At 39.6% G+C, this 19,198-nt stretch overlaps 1 protein-coding gene across 1 annotated transcript in view; it reads left to right on the top strand.

Moving 5' to 3' along the window:
- Positions 1-19,198, top strand: part of ECI2 (enoyl-CoA delta isomerase 2) — a 111,581-nt gene that overhangs the window by 2,392 nt on the left and 89,991 nt on the right. Inside the window, exons 2-3 of the mRNA XM_082258953.1 lie at positions 3,672-3,828; positions 6,970-7,068. Coding sequence (XP_082115079.1) covers positions 3,672-3,828; positions 6,970-7,068 — 256 coding nt within the window. The remainder of the gene's footprint in view (positions 1-3,671; positions 3,829-6,969; positions 7,069-19,198) is intronic.

The raw sequence follows: 19,198 nt of genomic DNA, 5'->3' as shown, positions 1-19,198 counted from the left end.
CGGCCAGGCAAAGTGACATATATATACGTCACTAGCCTGTCACTTCCTTGTGAGCCAATAGCGGGCGCCTGCCACGGCTCGTTCCCTAGGAAGTCCGTGCGTGTGACCTCACTCGGCGATCGTCGGTGGAGAGGGAGAAAGGCAGGCGACTAATGTAAACAAGCCGCCTGTCATTCTCCCCTGTGTAGGAATGGTGATCATATGGTTCTACTATATAGGACCGTTGATCACTGTTCCTACACTAGTAGCCATGTCCAATCACAGTAAAAAGCACACCCCTAGGGACACACTTAACCCTTGATCAAATACCACCAAATGAAAGCTCAGTTTGTGGGGAAAAAAAGGACGTCAAATTCTTTTAGGTACATCGTCGCACAACCGCGCAATTGTCCGTTAAATTCACGCAGTAAAAAATCGCAAAAAAAACCCTGGTCAGGAAGGGGGTAAAATCTTCTGGGGCTTAAGTGGTTAAAGGGCGATCCGCAGCACCCCCTCTAACTCTGATGTCAGGTCCATATCTCCGTTGGGTCGACCAAAGTCTGCTATCCTGATCTTGGATCCCGGTGGAGGTTTGGATGTCCCTGACTGCAGGAAGCGTCCCACCGCTTGCCACCAATGGGACGGAATCCGGACACCACCGACTGGGTATCTCCGCCAGTAACCTGCTTCCTAAACTCTGGAACTCGGGATCCATGAATCTGGCTATAGTTACCCCAAGAACTAGACAGTACAAGTTTTGGAGTGAAACCAGAATCAAACTGTTTATTCAAACACAAAGCACAAAGATATACACTTCTGGGACAACCCCTCCCCCCAATAAACACAAACATACACATCCCATAATAAGCTTATTCAAGGCAAACAGGAACAATAGAACAATGGAATGCAGATATTCAACAACAACAAACCCCCACCCCACTAGCAAGAGTCTGATTAGTGCAGGGCAGACCTGACTGGGGTTCTTGGTCACCCTGTGCCCCTAATGGACACAGGGTGACTTACACATAGGAAGGACTGGGGAAACTGGACAAGGAGTCTCCCAACCTCCCTAAAGCAATCTGGGTTCCACAAGCCCCCCAACCAAAGTGACTCACGTCACAGCTGTCGTGCATAATTTTTATACTGTAAATGTTTTCCGAGTTCACTGTCATTTTGTAGATAAAACAATTACATTAGTTACATTGCCTTAAAGATCCACATTACTGTCATTTTTTGCTTACTGCATATATATATATATATATATATATATATATATATAGATTATATACACACACACTTAAGTGTTATCCATCCAACACCTGCTGAAATAATAAAAAAAAAAAAAAAATGTTCCCAACATAAATACTTTTAAATGTAATGCGCAACATTACAGACCACCCTAATATACACTATATTGTCAAAAGTATTGGGACTCCTGCCGTTACACGAACATGAACTTTAATAGCATCCTTAGTCGGCCAGGTTTTTGTAGATTTGCAGTGGTCTGATACTCCTTCCATTTCAATATTACCGCTTGCACAGTGCTCCTTGGGATGTTTAAAGCTTGGGAAATCTTTTTGTATCCAAATCCAGCTTTAAACTTCTCCACAACAGTATCTCGGACCTGCCTGGTGTGTTCCTTGTTCTTCATGATGCTCTCAGCGCTTTAAACGGACCTCTGAGACTATCACAGTGCAGGTGCATTTATGTGTGCGCTATTCTTTTTTAATACACATGTCTTTTGGTTCATAGCTGCACCAGCTTTAGAAATACATGGGTATGCTCCCCCAAATTTTGTGCTTATTTATAGGGAGACTTGATTACACACAGGTGGATTCTATTTATCATCATTAGTCATTTAGGTCAACATTGGATCATTCAGAGATCCTCACTGAACTTCTGGAGAGAGTTTGCTGCACTGAAAGTAAAGGGGCTGAATAATTTTGCACGCCCAATTTTTCAGTTTTTTATTTGTTAAAAAAGTTTGAAATATCCAATAAATTTCGTTCCACTTCATGATTGTGTCCCACTTGTTGTTGATTCTTCACAAAATATTACAGTTTTATATCTTTATATTTGAAGCCTGAAATGTGGCAAAAGGTTGCAAAGTTCAAGGGGGCCGAATACTTTCGCAAGGCACTGTAATTGTTTTTAGCATATTACACTATGAAGCCTCTTCCTTCCTTGCCTAACTGAGAATCAGCACCTATGTGTTCCATTTGCACCTTCACGCTGTGTTTTTGATTCAAACTCCGAACGCTCACTGGGACATTCACTTTGCTATTGGATTTATTGATTTGGGACTACTAAAGTTTATGAATCCTTTATTAATGTATTTATTGGCACATATAGTAATTTTATGTGTATTGTAGCTTAGATACTGATTTATGTTCATTATAAGTGTTTTTATTGCTATCTGTGTCCTCTCACATTTTGGCTACTAACATGCTCTATCAAGACCGAAAGTGAAATTCTGCATAACCCTTTCGAAGCTATAAAAAACTAAAGAAAAATACATTTCAACTAGATATTGTCTTTAAAGCTCCAGTCAATTCACCACCAAAGTAAATGTACGGAACATAGCCTGTCTGTCCAGGACTTGTTTTCTCTTGTCTTATGATTTCTTTCTCAAGCCAGGCCACGCCTGTGTGTGTATAATTCTATAACCAGTGGTAACCTCCAAACACATAATCTAAAGCATTAGATCATATGTGTCAAACACAAGGCCCGCGGGCCAAATCCTTCCCATACAGGGGAGGCTCTTCACATCTGATGTAAGGGAGAGTGGGGTGCTCTGGCCATCTAGTCTTACAGATACAACCGGCCCTTTGAAGGCGACCATAATACTGATGTGTTCCACAATAAAATTGAGTTTGACACCCCTGCCTTTATATTATACAGGCTAGGGATTCCTCATCAGCAGGCACTGTAATCCTGCATGCCTTTTATGCACTCTTGAAGATTATGTATGGCCATTGAGAAATGATTCACAGTCCTGATTTGTCCACATTAGGCTCCTTTCACACGGGCGGTGCGCCCGACGGAGTCCGTTTTTACTCAGCAGGGATCGATCCACAGACCCCGGCTGAGCAGGCAGATGACAGCTCTGTGTGCAGAGATGGAGCTGTCAGAGCCCCACTCTCCTCTATGAGAGGGGAGATTGCATGAGAACGGACAGCCTGTCCGTTTTCATCCAATCTTACCCATCTGGATTTCATGGACAGGATCGGATCAGATAGCAGCGGGTGTCAGCGGACATGTCTCCGCTGACATTCGCCGCTCCATAGGGCTGCATGGAGCATCGGATCTGGTTCACCCCAAAAATCTGACAGGCGGACCGCATCGGAAAGCCCATGTGAAAGGAGCCTTGGTGTCCTGCAAGGAGGGAGGTTGCTGCAAAAGAATCCAAGATCTTTGGATATGGGTGCAAGGGATAATGGAAAAAGCAATTAAAAAAAGAAGAAAAAAAAGACGATTGAGTTTAGTTTCTTATATTATGAATGTGTCCTTTTGGTGGTAGCATTCTGTAAATTGATTTAAATTCATGTACTTGTCACCTGGAATAATTCTTTAGGGTTGGATCTCAGAATCTCGTGACCAATTATATAATATATGTATTCACCTGCACAGATTTGTGCTGTTTTGAATTGCTTTGTAACCTTTGATCTTTGATTTCATCACACCTTGTTCAGTAAGTCGAGGAGTGTTGCAGCCCTTGGTGTCCACACTTCAGCACGAAATATGCAAGCAAGCCAGGAAGACTTTGAAAAAGCACAGAATGACTTGAAAACATTAAAAAAAGACCCTGGCAATGAGGCCAAACTAAAGTTGTATGCTTTATTCAAACAGGTTGGTAAATGTTACATGTTTTTAGGTGTTGAAAAAGCTTAGTTGCATTTGATTTTGGTACAAAAGTAAAGCAGCATTTTGTTGTTTAACTTGGTGTGACTATACTGGTCATTTTTGGCATTACAGGTTATATAGGGTAAAGCATTTTTTTTAGAACAGCACATGGAGACCCTGAGTCTTTACCTCTCCTGGTTTCCTGACACCCAATTGTCTTACAGCCTGCACAGGCCATTATACTTTTCAGAAAATCTGGAACTCCCCCACCAACTAATTTTAAGCCAACCCATTTTTCAAAGCGTAATACGAAGCTGCCATTGGTGACTTCCTTCAGAAAATTCTAGTGTGCTGTTTTGAGTTGCAGAACTGGAGAAAAAGTATCCATATCAACAAAATCAGAGTAACATCAGAAGACCTCATCTGCATATTTGTTCTCCAATTGAGAATCTGAGTGCCGCTTCACATTGGTGCGATGCAGGAACCCTGCAAATCCACTGCGGGTTCCCGCATCATACCCGACGCGCAGGCAGTTCACACTGCCATGTGCGAACTGCTGGGAGTGTCAATACAAAATTAATGACACCCCCAGGTTAGTTCACTTATCACAGTGCAAACTGTCAATTCGAACAGGAATTGGATCGCTTAGGTGTGAATACCCATGCGTTCTGATTCTGGTGCGGACCAAAAAAAGGGTCCTGCGTGACTTTGGTTCGAATACGATGCAAATTCAGCCATAAAATCTGTATGGCTGACCCTGCATCGCACAGACATCACGTGATTTGCAGAGCAGTGCGAATTATATGCAATTTCTGACGTCGCTGAAGTGTGAACCGGAACTGAATGTTGAAGGCAGAGGATCAACAAGACAGCCAGATGCCAAGCATTCGCAGCTTGAATATTCATCAATGGCAGCCTACATGTGTACAAAAATAGAGCTGTGCTAAAGACTTTAAATACAAAGCAGCTTGGACATGTTATACACAGTGCAAAACGGAAAACAAAATATGCAGCGCTATTTGTATTAAATAAAATATATGTAGTCCTAGTAACTACTTGCCGATCGCACTACAGCGGTCGTCCAGTTCTGGGAGGGTGTCCATGGATCCACTGATTATCAGTGCAGCCTCATTAGTGCACATCAGTGAAAAAGAAAAATTACTTTTTTGCAAACTTTTATAACTAACTAAAATAAAACCTTTGTTTAGCAAAATTTAATCCCGCCAAAAGAAAGCTCTTTGTCTCAAAAAAATGATAAAAATGTAATACGGGTACAGTGTTACATGACCGCGCAGTTATTCAAAAAGCATCAGCGCTGAAAATTGGCCTGGGCAGTACTGGGTGTGTTTCTATATGTTTTATATAGGATTTACAGACACTAACTTCATTTTTATGATGATCACACATAGTTTATTTAATAAAAATAGTGTTGCATGTTAAAAGCAGCCTACACGTTGCACACAGGGATGGATTTGTTTTAACTTTTTTCTTGCTCAAGCCCTGGAGTCTTTCATTCCCCAGTCCTCAACAGGCTGTCCTTTACTGCTAGTGACTGTAGTTTGGAAATGGATCTTGGCTAATGACAAAGATAAGTGGAAAAAGGAAAGGAGGGCCTTTATTTTAACCACGTCAAAACCAGACCAATTCTGACATTTCTCATACACATGAAAAATCTGCATCCCCCCCTAGAAAATTACTTAGAACCCCCCCAAACGTTGTATATTTTCTATGCAGAGGCATAAAGTGATGGTTGTTGCAATTATGTTTTTACATCCCACGATATTTGTGCAGCCGTTTTTAGAATGCAAATTTTCAGGAAAAATAGACTTTAATAAATTTTACTGCACACAATAAACTATCCAATTTTTTGGTAAAATATAAAAGATGTTACAATGAGTAAATAGATACCTAACATGTCATGCTTTAAAATTGTGTATGCCCGTGAAACGGCAACAGACTACAGTACCAAAAAAAAAAAACTCCATAGGCAATGCAAAGTTTTCACAGTTAACTAGTTTAGAATTACAGAGGTGACATTCGTGGTGATTCCTCACAAATGCGATCACCGTTTACATATGCACACAGGAACTTTGTGCACATTTGCATTTGATGGGGATACATATTTTATTTTTTATTTTTTTACATTGTACCTTTTTTATATATTTATAATTGAATTGTATTGCTATTACAAGGGATGAACCCCTTCCACTGCCTGTAAAAGTGATCAGGAGGCTCTCAATCACTTTTACCATGTAGAGAATAACCTGCTCTAAAAAAAAAATCTAAATTATGGCTGCAGCGATGACCAAGATATTGGCACCACTTCCCGAGGACATACCTCATACTGTATATGAACCTTTGTCAGGAACACTCTACCTACCTCTGGAACAGGTGATGGCTTAAGCCAAGTGCACACAGGCTGAATATCAGGCAGCATCAGCCGGTTCAATAGAAACCGGCCGACCTTCAGCCTGTGTGTACTGGAGTCGGGTCGACAGAAACCGGCCGTTGTGTTCAAGGGGCATGACCAAAAAAGGTCTGCTGATTGGCTCCCTGGCCGAGAATGCTCACCAGAGTGCTGTGGCGGGGGCCTTCCCCTGGTCAGAACACAATAGCACAGCAGGGGAGATTGCTGTACTAAAATTGGATTGTTAGTACAGCGCCTCTGACCTGAGCTGTCAGTTGAATGAAAAAAAAATAGTAGTGTGTACGAGGCTTTAGGAAAAAAAGGAAAGTGATTTGCAGCTTACACACTGAATTGTTAACATATTCTTTACAATTCATTGATAGTGTTTGTGTACACGAACTGCTAATTTCATAAATATATAATCACGGTAATGGGTAATTTGTCATTACAGCAGAGTATATCAAATAGTAAAGTCAAAGAACATTAGCAGCAAGAATTTCAGTCATGTTATTTAGATTAATTAGACTCAACTGGATTACCAGTGTGCATTGGTGCAACTGAATCTAACCCCATGAGTCAACAAGTCTGTCTTAGATGTTCATTATTAGCAGGATCATTTTTTTTTTTTAAATTATAAACTCCTCTTTGGCTCAGTTTTATTTATTTTCTAACATCTGTTGTCTACTTTACAATTAGCACTTTTTCTGTGGTAAAATATTTGTCTTTTGTCTTTTCTGCAGGCAACGCAGGGAGCTTGCAATGCTCCTAAGCCAGGTATGTTAGACTTTGTAAACAAAGCAAAGTGGGATGCATGGAATTCACTAGGAGACCTATCCAAGGTAAATATCTCCTTTTTTTTTTTTTTTTTTTTTTTTTTAATGAGCCAGTTGTTTCATTCTAAATTCTTTCATTCCATTATTCTTGAAATATATATATATATATATATATAATCCCAGTTCAACACCTATAGAAAAGCTCCCTGATTATTATAACGGTTGCAATTAGAGATGCACCGATACCTTCGGTCAAGGACTCACTGATACCGAGTACCGATACTTTGCGGTGCAATTTGCGTCCATACAAAATTAAAACCTGTAGAATATATGTACAAATACATGTACAATAAAAACATGTCGGTTTAACAATCATTCCTCCAGTTCTTTACACAGCACTGTGCACTCTGATTTTGTTTTCAGTTACACAAGTAACCCCTGGCTTTATGATAAAACAAGTAATCACTTTTTTCTTGTCCTTATACATGCAGTCTTTTTTTTTTTTTTCAATATAGTTACATAGTTAGTCAGGTTGAAAAAAGACACAAGTCCATCTGGTTCAACTAACAAAAAAAAAAAAAACAGTATTGAAAGCCCAACCATTCACAATCCTGTACCCGCCGTTGATCCACAGCCACTCCTCTGTCCAAGGTTTTACTTACCACTTCATAAAAAGAAATCCGGTTTGTTTGACAACTTCTGTCTTTCATGAATCCATGCTGTCTGTTGCTTAAAATATTTTTTCCCGGCAAGAACTCCTCTATGTGGTCTTTTATTAAACTCTCCAATATCTTCCCGACTATAGAAGTTAAGCTAACAGGTCTATAGTTACTTGGCAAAGACTTTGATCCCTTTTTAAATATAGGCACCACATTGGCCCTACGCCAATCCAGTGGTACTATTCCAGTCCTTAACGAGTCCATAAAAATTAGAGACAAAGGCTTGAAATTACAGCGGTCAATTCTTTTAGGATGTGTCGGTGGATGCCAGGCGCTTTATCCACCCTTATTCTGTCTAAATCTTTCTGGACCATATCACTTTTGAGCCATTGTGGATCATTTGGGGCTGTGTCAATACCATCCTAATTATGGTCATGAGCTCCCCCATGCTCCTTTGTATGCACAGAGCTGAAGAAAGTATTTAATACATTTGCCTTCTCTTTGTCCCCAGTCACTCACTCCTGATAATTTTGTAAAGGGCCTACATGCTCAGACGTAACCTTTTTACTGTGAATATATTTGCAGAATTTTTTGGGGGTTTGTCCTACTATCTTTGCAGTCTGTCGTTCATTTTGAATTTTTGCGTCCCCGATTTCCTTTTTACATATTCTGTTATATTCTTTGTAACAATTTAACAATGATAGTGTTCCCTCACATATTTTTTACAAGCTCTTTTCTTTTTATCTATAGCTTTTATAACTTTGGCCGTGAGCCACATAGGTTTTATTTTTAGCCTTTTAAACTTGGTACCCATGGGAATTTACTTTGTAGTGAGTTTGCATAAAGTCTTTTTGAAAAATTCAATTTCTGTTCTGTTCTCATGGATGCCAATATTCCCTCTTAGTCTAAATCCTGGAGAGCAGCCCTCATCCTTGGAAAATTTGCTCTCTTAAAGTTAAGTGTTTTTGTATTTCCTGTATGCGTTTTTTGCTTACAGCTAACATTAAATTAAATCATGTTATGGTCACCGCTACCCAGGTGTTCTTTTCTATGAACATTGTTAATAAGCTCTGGATGGTTTGAGATTACCAGGTCCAACAGAGCATCATTTCTAGTGGGAGCCTCAATAAACTGCACCATAAAATTGTCTTGTAATAGGTTTATACATTTTTGCCGTTTAACTGTTCCAGCAGTGCCATTACTCCAGTCAATGTCTGGGTAGTTAAAATCCCCCATTATTAACACTGTCCCAGCCCTTGCAGCCCTTTCTATCTGTCCCAGGAGCTGAGTCTACACCTCCTCATTAATACTGGGAGGTCTATAACAAACTCCAATGATAATCTTTGTTTTACGCACACCCATGTACATTTCAACCCGTACTGCTTCAGATTCAGAACACTCTCCATCAACTAGGTCATCTTTCACACTCACTTTGAGATCAATTCTCACATAGAGACAAACACCACCACCCCTCCGTTTTACCCTGTCTTTCCAAAAGAGAGCATAGCCAGGAATATTAATAGCCCAATCATGTGAAGAATGAAGCCAAGATTCAGCAATACCAATTAAGTCATAGTTCTCTTCGTACACCAGAGCTTCCAACTCACCTGTTTTGCTTGGCATTGGTGAACAAACCCTTTAAATCCGTAGTATACAAATTTTTTTTACTTTTATGTACAGGAAAGCCTATAATAAGGCTTACCTGTAGGTACAATTAATATCTCCTAAACCTGCACGGTTTAGGAGATATTTGCCCTGCATGCAGCCGCTGTCCGGCGGACCTTCAGAGTTCCTTGCCGGAAAGTGACATCATCACAGCTCTGGCCACTCACAGCGCCGGAGCCGCCGAACCCGGAAGAGACGCCGAGGGAGCATGACAGCTCCCACAGCAGTGTCCCTGCGTCCGTGTCGGGGCTTTGTTTTTAAGGTAAGTACTTCATAATGAGCTAGTATGCGATGCATACTAGCTCATTATGCCTTTTTGTCTTGTAGGTTTTTTTTTTTTTTTTTTTTTCGGCAGTATACAACCGATTTAAATCATTGTCCCATTTTGCACACTTATTTTGCATATTTTTAATTTTGGTACAAATAGTACCATTTCCAATGGTTGTTTGTAATATGGGAACCTTCTTATCCTCTGCCATAACTCTCCCCCCATCTTTCCCCATTCCACCCACCAATAGGGGCTGACCCCTGTCTGCCCCATTATAATCTTAATTCAGCCACAATATTCAATAGGAGTGGCTGCTGTCACTCAGTCGCAGAAATCTAAAATGGCCCTTCAGGCCCGGTTCACACTGGTGCGACATGGGATCAGACTTGTGAGAACACAAGTCGGATGAAATGTGAAATTCAATGTTTCCCTATGAGAGCCATTTTAACTGATACTACGCAAGTCTGCCTGACTTTAGAAAAGGTTCCTGCACTACTTTGGTCCAACTTTGAAACGACTTCAATGCCATGAAGTCACATTGTCGGATAAAAGTCAGACTGAAGTTGCAGGGCAAAGTAGGTTTGTAAGTCGTGCAACTTTCATGTCTGAGCAGTTTGAACCTGGGCTCAAGCATGGAACCATAAAAAAATAAAGTTTATCTCAGTTTTAGTCTGTATTGTGCATTTTTTGTCTGTGTCTCTCATCTCAAGCTTCATCAGGCACCAGCTGAATTTTGATCAATATGTGATCGTAGCGGTTGAACAGAAGTCGATCTACCAATTAATTGACTTCTGTTCAACCATGACTTTCACTGTGGATTTTTGTTATACATACCAAAGTGCCTTCTTTTTCTTATATTTCTTGTTGACCTTCGAGTCAACATGTCTTTATTTTCTCAAAATCCAATAAAACCTTATTCTTAAAAAAAAAAAAAAAAAAAAAACCTTGGAAGAGTAGAACAAATCATCTCTTTGCTGAGAATTTAGTCATAGGAATTTTAGGGATGAGCAATCCTTTTTAATACCTCAAAGGAAATAAATCCTCAATTTTCTGGAGGCATTAATTCACCAACCTTGAATATTGATTATGGGAACCATGCCTTTGGTAAGAAAATTCTAATTTGATAAGCTTAACAGTATTTAAGGTAAGAATTACTCTGTGGATTAATGTCATAATGCTTAAATTGGGCCATTATCTTCATTTTATTTCTTGGATGAAACATTTTATTCAATTATATTTACTGAAATTGGCAAGAGTTGAAACACATGAGTTAGGCTTTTTAATTGTATGCATTCTGTGTATAGAATTTAATTAAATTCATATTAACAGGTCATTAAACAATACAAAAAAATGCTCCTCTTCTTTAAACAGTTTAGTTTTCCTTAAAGAACATATGTCTTGAGTAATATGTGGACTGCCATTTCTGACTCTATTTTAAAAATGTTAGTTCCTTAGGTGTGTTTGGCTTCAATATGTCTATGCCTGCAGCAAATGACAGTGAGGGCAAAGTCATCTTTCCTTATCTCTATGCTTGGTCTAAGTCCATGATTCAGAAAGTTGAAGTCAATACATTGGCATTCAATCCAAAGTCCCTTTTGTTCACACAAGACTGACCGTTTAGGAACAATGTAAAAGTACATCTGTCATGAGAGAAACACGGGGCTGCCATTGCTAACCTCTTTATGAAATTGTTAATTATCTTACATAACAAATATTCTGACTGATTTTTTATACATTGTGTATTTTACCTCATATGGAAATAGTTTTGCATGTTTATGGCTAGTGTCAATACCTTTCTTACTTTATAGTAGCATTTTTGTTATTTGCCTTTTAAGAAACCTTTAGGCTCAGTTCACACTGATGCAATATACGCTCCGACTTTGATAGCATATGTCGCATGATATGTATAAATCAATGATTCCCTATGAGAGCCATCTTACCTGGTCCGACTTGTGTCGGTCTGACTTTGGAAAAGGTTCCTGCACTACTTTGGTCCAACTTCAGCCCATTGATAATGATTTGAAGTCGGATCAGCATCCTAACTGATCCGACTTGTGATATGCAAAAATTATTTGTACAAATATAATAAAATGAAATTTATAATATTAAACCATAATAATGGATAGGAAAGAAAAGCAGAAAGTGAAATTTTGTATTGTTCCTACATTCTGCTAAAGTGCTTCGTTACTTAGGTAGTCAGTGGAAGAAGGGTTCCCATAGAGTGGTCATCAGTGATTAAAGGGCCCCCCTACCACTGATGGTCACTGGGAATAATGCTCCTAACATTGGGAGGGGCAGTGGTATGAACGCTGGTTACATTGGGGGGCAGTGGAAATAATGATCCTTGCATTGGGGGTCAAGTGGGAAGAATGATTCTTGCATTGGGGGTCAAGTGGGAAGAATGCCTCTTTGCAGATAGCTTTATGTATTGCACAGTGACCAGTTCCCTCGTCGCATCATATTTCTGGTGTGGTTTCTGAACTGTGAAAATTTTTTGAAAAAAAATAAAGGTTCTTCTTGCCTGTCTCCACCCAGCTCTTCATTCTGCTGGTCAGCTCAACCCAGCTCCGAACTCATGTTCCTCATAAATTTTTAACTTTTTTTTTTTTCAGTCTTCTCTTCTGCCCTAAAACGAAGTGAAAGAGGTGCTCTGAACAATTTTCTCTGTCATAGCTCAGATGCACATTGACATGTCTTTATTTGCTTTCTTAATTTAGGTCCTGTTCACACCTGAGCGTTTTTCAGCTCGTTAAACGCTCATCTCTGAAGTCTCAAAACGCCCAACAAGCAAAATCCCATTCATTTTAATGGCCCCTGTTCACATATGAGCGTTTTGTCGCCTGAAGCTCAAGAAAGTACACAAGCTTCTTTTTTGGCAGATTACAAGCGTTTTTGTTAGATGTCAATACCTGCCTCCAAATACCTACAAAAAACACCCGATAAAATGCCCAAAAAAACGCCTGAAAACTATATGCTCAGGTGTGAATTGGGCCTCAGTATTGGAGCAGTCAAGAGCAGGCTGATGTGAAAATAAAGAGACTACATGCCAATGTGTGTCCCAGCATTGACAGATGGGATTACTGCTCCTCTTACTCTTTTGTGTGCCTCTTTTACTAATTATTAGGGCATCAAAAAGCAGGTTGATTGGGGGGGGGGGGGGGGAGACAACATGCTGCCAGTGTTTTTTCTGATAATTTATAAAGGAGATCCCTGCTGCTTTGTCACCCTTCACAGCGCAACCTTGCCCTAATATCGGTGTAGGCAAGAGCAGGCAAAGGTTATTGTTAAGCCTGTGCTGGCCTGTAGGCTGTTAACAGTATAAGCCTGTCCTGTAGGTAGAGGGCTAATAGAATATTATTACTGTTGTAGAATATTACTGTAAAAATGCCCTGCAAATTCCTCCTTCAGGCTGCTGCTGCAAGATGATGTCACAGGGCAGAGGGGAAGGCATATTTTGCTGCAGAAACACTGTATGTGACCATATGTTAACATCTCAGCTAACAAGCTATTGCAACAAATTGCTGCTTTTTTTTTCCAGTTAACAGTAACCCACTGTTTCCCCGCTGTCTTGCAATAATGAATGCAGTGGTCCCTACAGATTATATGCCATAATACACTAAACTGTGTAGGTGGTCTTTGTTGGGTGTGCACAGGATCTTTGCACTGTTTACTTACATGCTCGTCATTTAAAGCCCAACATTGGCATATATTTTATTGCTGTCTCCTTTTCTGATATGACTGATTCTCCTGCTTCCTGTTTATTTGGTGGTAACTTGTTGCTGCAAGTAGAAAATTCTAACAAGGTCAACCATTAAATTCCTTCGTAGTAAACCCACATCTGTACAGCCCCATGGACCAGAGCATTTGTTACCTTTCTGCTGCTGGCCTGTTTGTTCTGTTATATCCTCGTTATTACCTAAGATAACAAAGTGATAAGATCTAAACAGAAGAGATCTATCCATCTATCTATCCATCTATCTATCCATCTATCTATCCATCTATCTATCCATCTATCTATCCATCTATCTATCCATCTATCTATCCATCTATCTATCCATCTATCTATCCATCTATCTATCCATCTATCTATCCATCTATCTATCTATCTATCTATCTATCTATCTAACTCATTGTGTATGTGATATTGATAATATATTTTTACCACATGTTGGAAACAACCCATGCAATCTATACATACAACAAAACAAAATGAGAGATTAAGTTATGTGTAATAAAATGGAATGACACAGGGAAAAAGTATTGAGCACATGAAGAATGGGAGGTGTAAAAAGGCATGGAAAGCCAAGTCACCAGCTGAAATCCTACACCTTGTCAGTGCAAGTTAATATCAGCGGGTTCAGACTTCACTAATGGCCTATAAAAAGGTGTCTCATTACCAAGGTGTCACACAAGAAACATCTCATGATGGGTAAAAGCAAAGAGCTCTCTCAAGACCTTCGCAACCTTATTGTTGCAAAACATACTGATGGCATTGGTTACAGAAGGATTTCTAAACTTCTGAATGTTCCAATGGGCACTGTTGGGGCCATAATCGGGAAGTGGAAATAGTATCATTTAACCATAAATAGGCCACAACCAGGTGCTCCTCGCAAGATTTCTGACAGAGGAGTGAAAATAAATTTTTTCAGAAGAGTTGTCCAAGAGCCAAGGCCCACATGTGGAAAGTTTCAAAAAGACCTGGAATTAGCAGGTACAATTGTGTCAGGACTCCGGAGGCGAGCCTGACATACAGAGGGTAGCCTCTAGCTCACCGAGGAATGGAGTACAGACGAGTCACCCAGGCAGTAGACACAGGCTAACCAGGCTAACACGAGGTGCGGAATCTAAGTGCCAACCAGTCTTCACCAGAGCCTCTGATGGTGAGGATGGATTTTGCTGCATGTATAGCACCAGGTCACGGTCCTCTGGGTTGCCTTGCCAGGAGGTGAACAGGTTCGAATCCAGTGGCAGATGAACAGACAAGGATAAGACAGAAGAGTGGTCACAAACTAGCCGAGGTCAGGACGTACCGCGGGGTGAGGGACAAGCCAGGAGTTTAAACAGGAATCTAACTGGATAAAACAGGTCTCGGGTTCAGGAACACAGGAGAAGCTGCAGAGAAGACAGCAAAATGTAAATGAACCCACCACCCTTAAATAGGCAGTTTGGGCGCCAAAACCAAAAAGGTCATTGTGTGCTCATGTGCGTACGCCTACGTGCCGGGGTCACAGCCGTCGCGCATATGAGTGCACATTGACGAATGCCTGTTTACCATTGAATGGGCAAAAGAGGTTTGCGCCTGCACACTTCAGTGCACACAGGGAGCGTTCCTGACAAATTGTTTCAAGGAAAACCATAATTAATGCACTGAAGCACCATGGCCTGTATGCATGCTCACCACGCAAGACTCCATTGCTGAAGAAAAAGCATGTTGAAGCTTGTTTAACGTTTGATGCACAGCATTTAGATAAGCCTATGAAATACCAGGAGAATATAGTCTTGTCAGATGAGTCCAGAATTGAACCCTTTGGATGCCATAAAACACACCATGTTTGGAGGTCAAATGGTACTGCACAATTTGGAGTTGGGAACACCATGGTGTGGGGCTGTTTTTCAGCATACGATACTGGCAAACTTCATATCATTGAAGGAAGGATGAAAATCTGCTGCCATCTACCAGGATGATGAAGATGAAAGAAGACATTTCAGCAAGACAATCCCAAACACAAAGCCAAGGAAACTTTTTAAATTGGTTTCAAAGAAAGAAAAAAAAGAGAAAATAAAGCTGCTAGAATGGCCCAGCCGATCACCTGACTTGAATCGATAGAAAATCTATGAAAATAATTAAAGATTACAGTTCATAGAAGAGGCCAATAGAAAATCTATGAAAAAAATTAAATATTACAGTTTATAGAAGAGGCCCACGGAACCTTCAAGATAAGACTGGGCCAAAATCGCACCTGAGCAATGCATGCGAATAGTGTCTCCATACAGGAGGTGTCCTGAAGCGGTCATTACCAACAAAGAATTTTGTATGACATATTCAATAAATTTCAGTTGGCTCGTTCAATACTCTTTCCCTGTGTCATTCCATTCCATTTCATTACACATAACTTAATTGCTGAACGTATTTGTTGGTTTCTTTGTATGTATGGATTGCATGGGTTGTTTGGAGAAAACTTAATGTCAATAGCACCCTTTAGGAATTAGGTATTAGAAATGTATCTAGGGATGTACCTTGAAAAATTATTATTTATACCTTGAAAAATTGTGAAGTGTTCAATACTTATTTTATCGTGTGTGTATGATAGATACAGTGGCTTGAAAGTATTTATTTCCCCTTGAAGTTTTCCACATTTTGTCATCTTACAACCAAAAACGTAAATGTATTTTATTGGGATTTTATGTGATAGACCAACACAAAGTGGCACATAAATGTGAAGTGGAAAGAAAATGATAAATGGTTTTCAAAATGTTTTACAAATATCTGGAAAGTGTGGCTGCACTTGTATTTAGCCCCCCGAGTCACTACTTTATGGAACCACCTTTCGTTGCAAGTCTTTTTGGTTATGTCTCTACCAACTTTGCACATCTAGAGTGACAATTTTGCCCATTCTTCTTTGCAAAGTAGCTCAAGCTCTTTCAGATTAAGACCGATGTATATAGGCGCTTGAGGGTATAGGTTATCATATAGCAGCATGAATGATGATAAAAAATAGTCAATATTAAAAACAGCAGAAAAGTGAGATACAGTGCTGTTTACACGGGGAGGGGGGAGCACAGGGGAGATTTAAAGTCCATGTGCATGTAAATGGGTGTGGGAGAGAAATAGCAGTCTTGGTCCGTGGGTCGAGACCAGTACCTGGGGTTGATGACAGCAGCTCAGGGCCGGTTCTTCAAGAAGAGAGAAGTCCGCTCTAGACAACAGATGAAGGAAGAGGGATTTCCGATTGAATGGAGAGCATCTGAACAGAAATTTTCAAGTCTTGCCAAATATTCTCAATTGAATTTAGGCCTGGACTTTGACTGGGCCATTATAACACATAATATAAAAAAGCTGCGCTAAAAATGAAGAGATTGTGTATGAATTAAATATAATAGTCCTTGTAAAGTCCCATATTGAATGTTAGAAATTATGTGAAGATGAAAAAAATATGTAGTCCAAATGCATCCAAAAGATGTGTAGCTCCTCTAAAGGGATTAACACTAGATGTATGAACTGCTTACCAGAAACAGCAAATTCATTCGCCTGATAAGATGATAAATAACTCTCCGGATCCACCGTATAAAGAGGGGTTGGAGGAAGACCCTTATGATGAATTCCAGCCTCAGACGACACGATACATTCAATAGGCGTCAATCATGTGTATATAAAATATAAAGTCTTTTGCAGACTAACAGGTTTTCTAAGATTGTCCTGTATTTGGCTCCATCCATCTTTCCATCAACTCTGACCAGCTTCCCTGTCCCTGCTGAAGAAAAGCTTCCCCACAACATGATGCTGCCACCATCATGTTTCATGGTGGGGATGGTGTGTTTAGGGTGATGTGCAGTGTTAGTTTTCTGCCACACATAGCATTTTGCTTTTAGGCCAAAAAGTTTAATATTGATCTGCCAAAATACTCACCAATGATTTGTTAAAGTGATACTAAAGGGTATTATTTTTTTCTATAAAATAAAAAAGATATCATACTTACCTGCTGGCCGTCTCTTGTACCATGCCTGCAGTCTCTGACAGTGAGAAATTGCAGACATGGTACAGGAGACTGTCTCCTGTACCATGTCTGCAATCTCTGACCGTCTCCTGTACTGTGTCTGTGGTCTATGACCGTCTCCTGTAGTGTGTCTGCGGTCTCTGACCGTCTCCTGTAGTGTGTCTGCGGTCTCTGACCGTCTCCTGTAGTGTGTCTGCGGTCTCTGACCGTCTCCTGTAGTGTGTCTGTGGTCTATGACCGTCTCCTGTAGTGTGTCTGCGGTCTCTGACCGTCTCCTGTAGTGTGTCTGCGGTCTCTGACCGTCTCCTGTAGTGTGTCTGCGGTCTCTGACCGTCTCCTGTAGTGTGTCTGCGGTCTCTGACCCTCTCCTGTAGTGTGTCTGCGGTCTCTGACCCTCTCCTGTAGTGTTTAGGGGGAGCCTGGAGCTCCTTTTTTAAGTTGTTGTCTGCTGTGTTTAGACTTTGCTACATGCAGGGAGTGTGTTGTGTGTTTTTAAAAAAAAATTGAGTTCTGCTTGAATTTTTTTTTTAATTAAATCATGGGCGTTAATCGTGATGCATCATCGAATCGTTGATATGATAATCGTAATTGAATCTTGAGGCCAGTGAAGATGCCCACCTCTAATGTCTTGGTAGATTTGCAGTTGTGCCATACTCTTCATTTTCAGATGATGGCTTGAACAGTGCTCCATGAGATATTCAAACCATTGGGATATTTTTTTTATAACCTAACCCTGCTTTAAACAACTTTATCCCTGACCTGTCTGTTTTCCTTGGCCTTTATGATGCTGTTTGTTTACTAGGGTTCGCTAACAAGTCTCTGTAGGCTTCACAGAACTGTATTTATACTGAGAATAAATTACACACAGGGGGGCTCTATTTACTAATTAGGTGACCTCTGAAGGCAATTGGTTCCACTACTAGATTTTAGTTAGGGTTATCAGAGTAAAGGGGGCTGAATACAAATGCACGCCACACTTTTCAGATAATTTGTTTTCCAAAAAATATTGAAAATAATTTTCCTTCCTCTTAGTTATGTGCCACTTTGTGTTGGTCTATCACATAACATCGCAATAAAATACATTTACATTTTTTGTTGTAACATGACAAAATGTGAAAAATTTCAAGGGGTATGAATAGTCCGATATCTGTGAACTAGAAATGATAACACTCCTCATATAATGGAAGATAAAAATAGGAAAGCCTGTTTGTAGTCTAGGCCAACAGAGTATCCTAGAGTGACAACATAGATACTGTGGGTGAGAAAAAATCTTGCTGATTTCTTTAGTTTATTTCTTATTTTATAACCATTAATATTCAAACTTTTCATTATTATTATTTTTTTTTTTTAATTCTGTTTGGTTAAATATATATAATATATATATTATTTTTTATTTTTTTTTTGGACCACAATGAACAAAACTTTTTCCTTTGTAAATAACTTTGCAATGGTTTGTAAACTAATTGTAATTTTAGTGTCATTTTTAGACGGAATAGTGGTAGAATTATTCCGATTGATTGTAAGCTTGCAGGAGCAGGGCCCTCCTAACCCTTTTGTATTGTTGCTGTATTGTCTCCCTTTTATTTTGTAAAGCGCTGCACAAACTGTTGGTGCTTTAGAAGACCTGTATAATAAAAAAAAAAAAAAATTAAACTTTTTATATATAAAACACTTTTTTTTTTTTTAAACCGTGATTAAAGTAGAGAGAGGTTTTTTTTTTTTTTTTTTTTTTTCTTTTTGTCTCTAGACTGCATAAAAATATAAAATCACGTTTGTAAGACACAATAAGGAAGGTTTGGTTGCTCTAAAGGCTATATCAACATGTATTTTCTATACTTTGTTGGAATTGTTCTTAGCCTGAAAAAAAAAAAAAAAAGTGCAGCTGCCAC

The sequence above is a fragment of the Pelophylax lessonae genome, assembly GCF_965119305.1.
Source record: "Pelophylax lessonae genome assembly, chromosome: 5".
NCBI lineage: Eukaryota > Metazoa > Chordata > Amphibia > Anura > Ranidae > Pelophylax > Pelophylax lessonae.
This window is presented reverse-complemented; position numbering and strand designations above follow the sequence as displayed.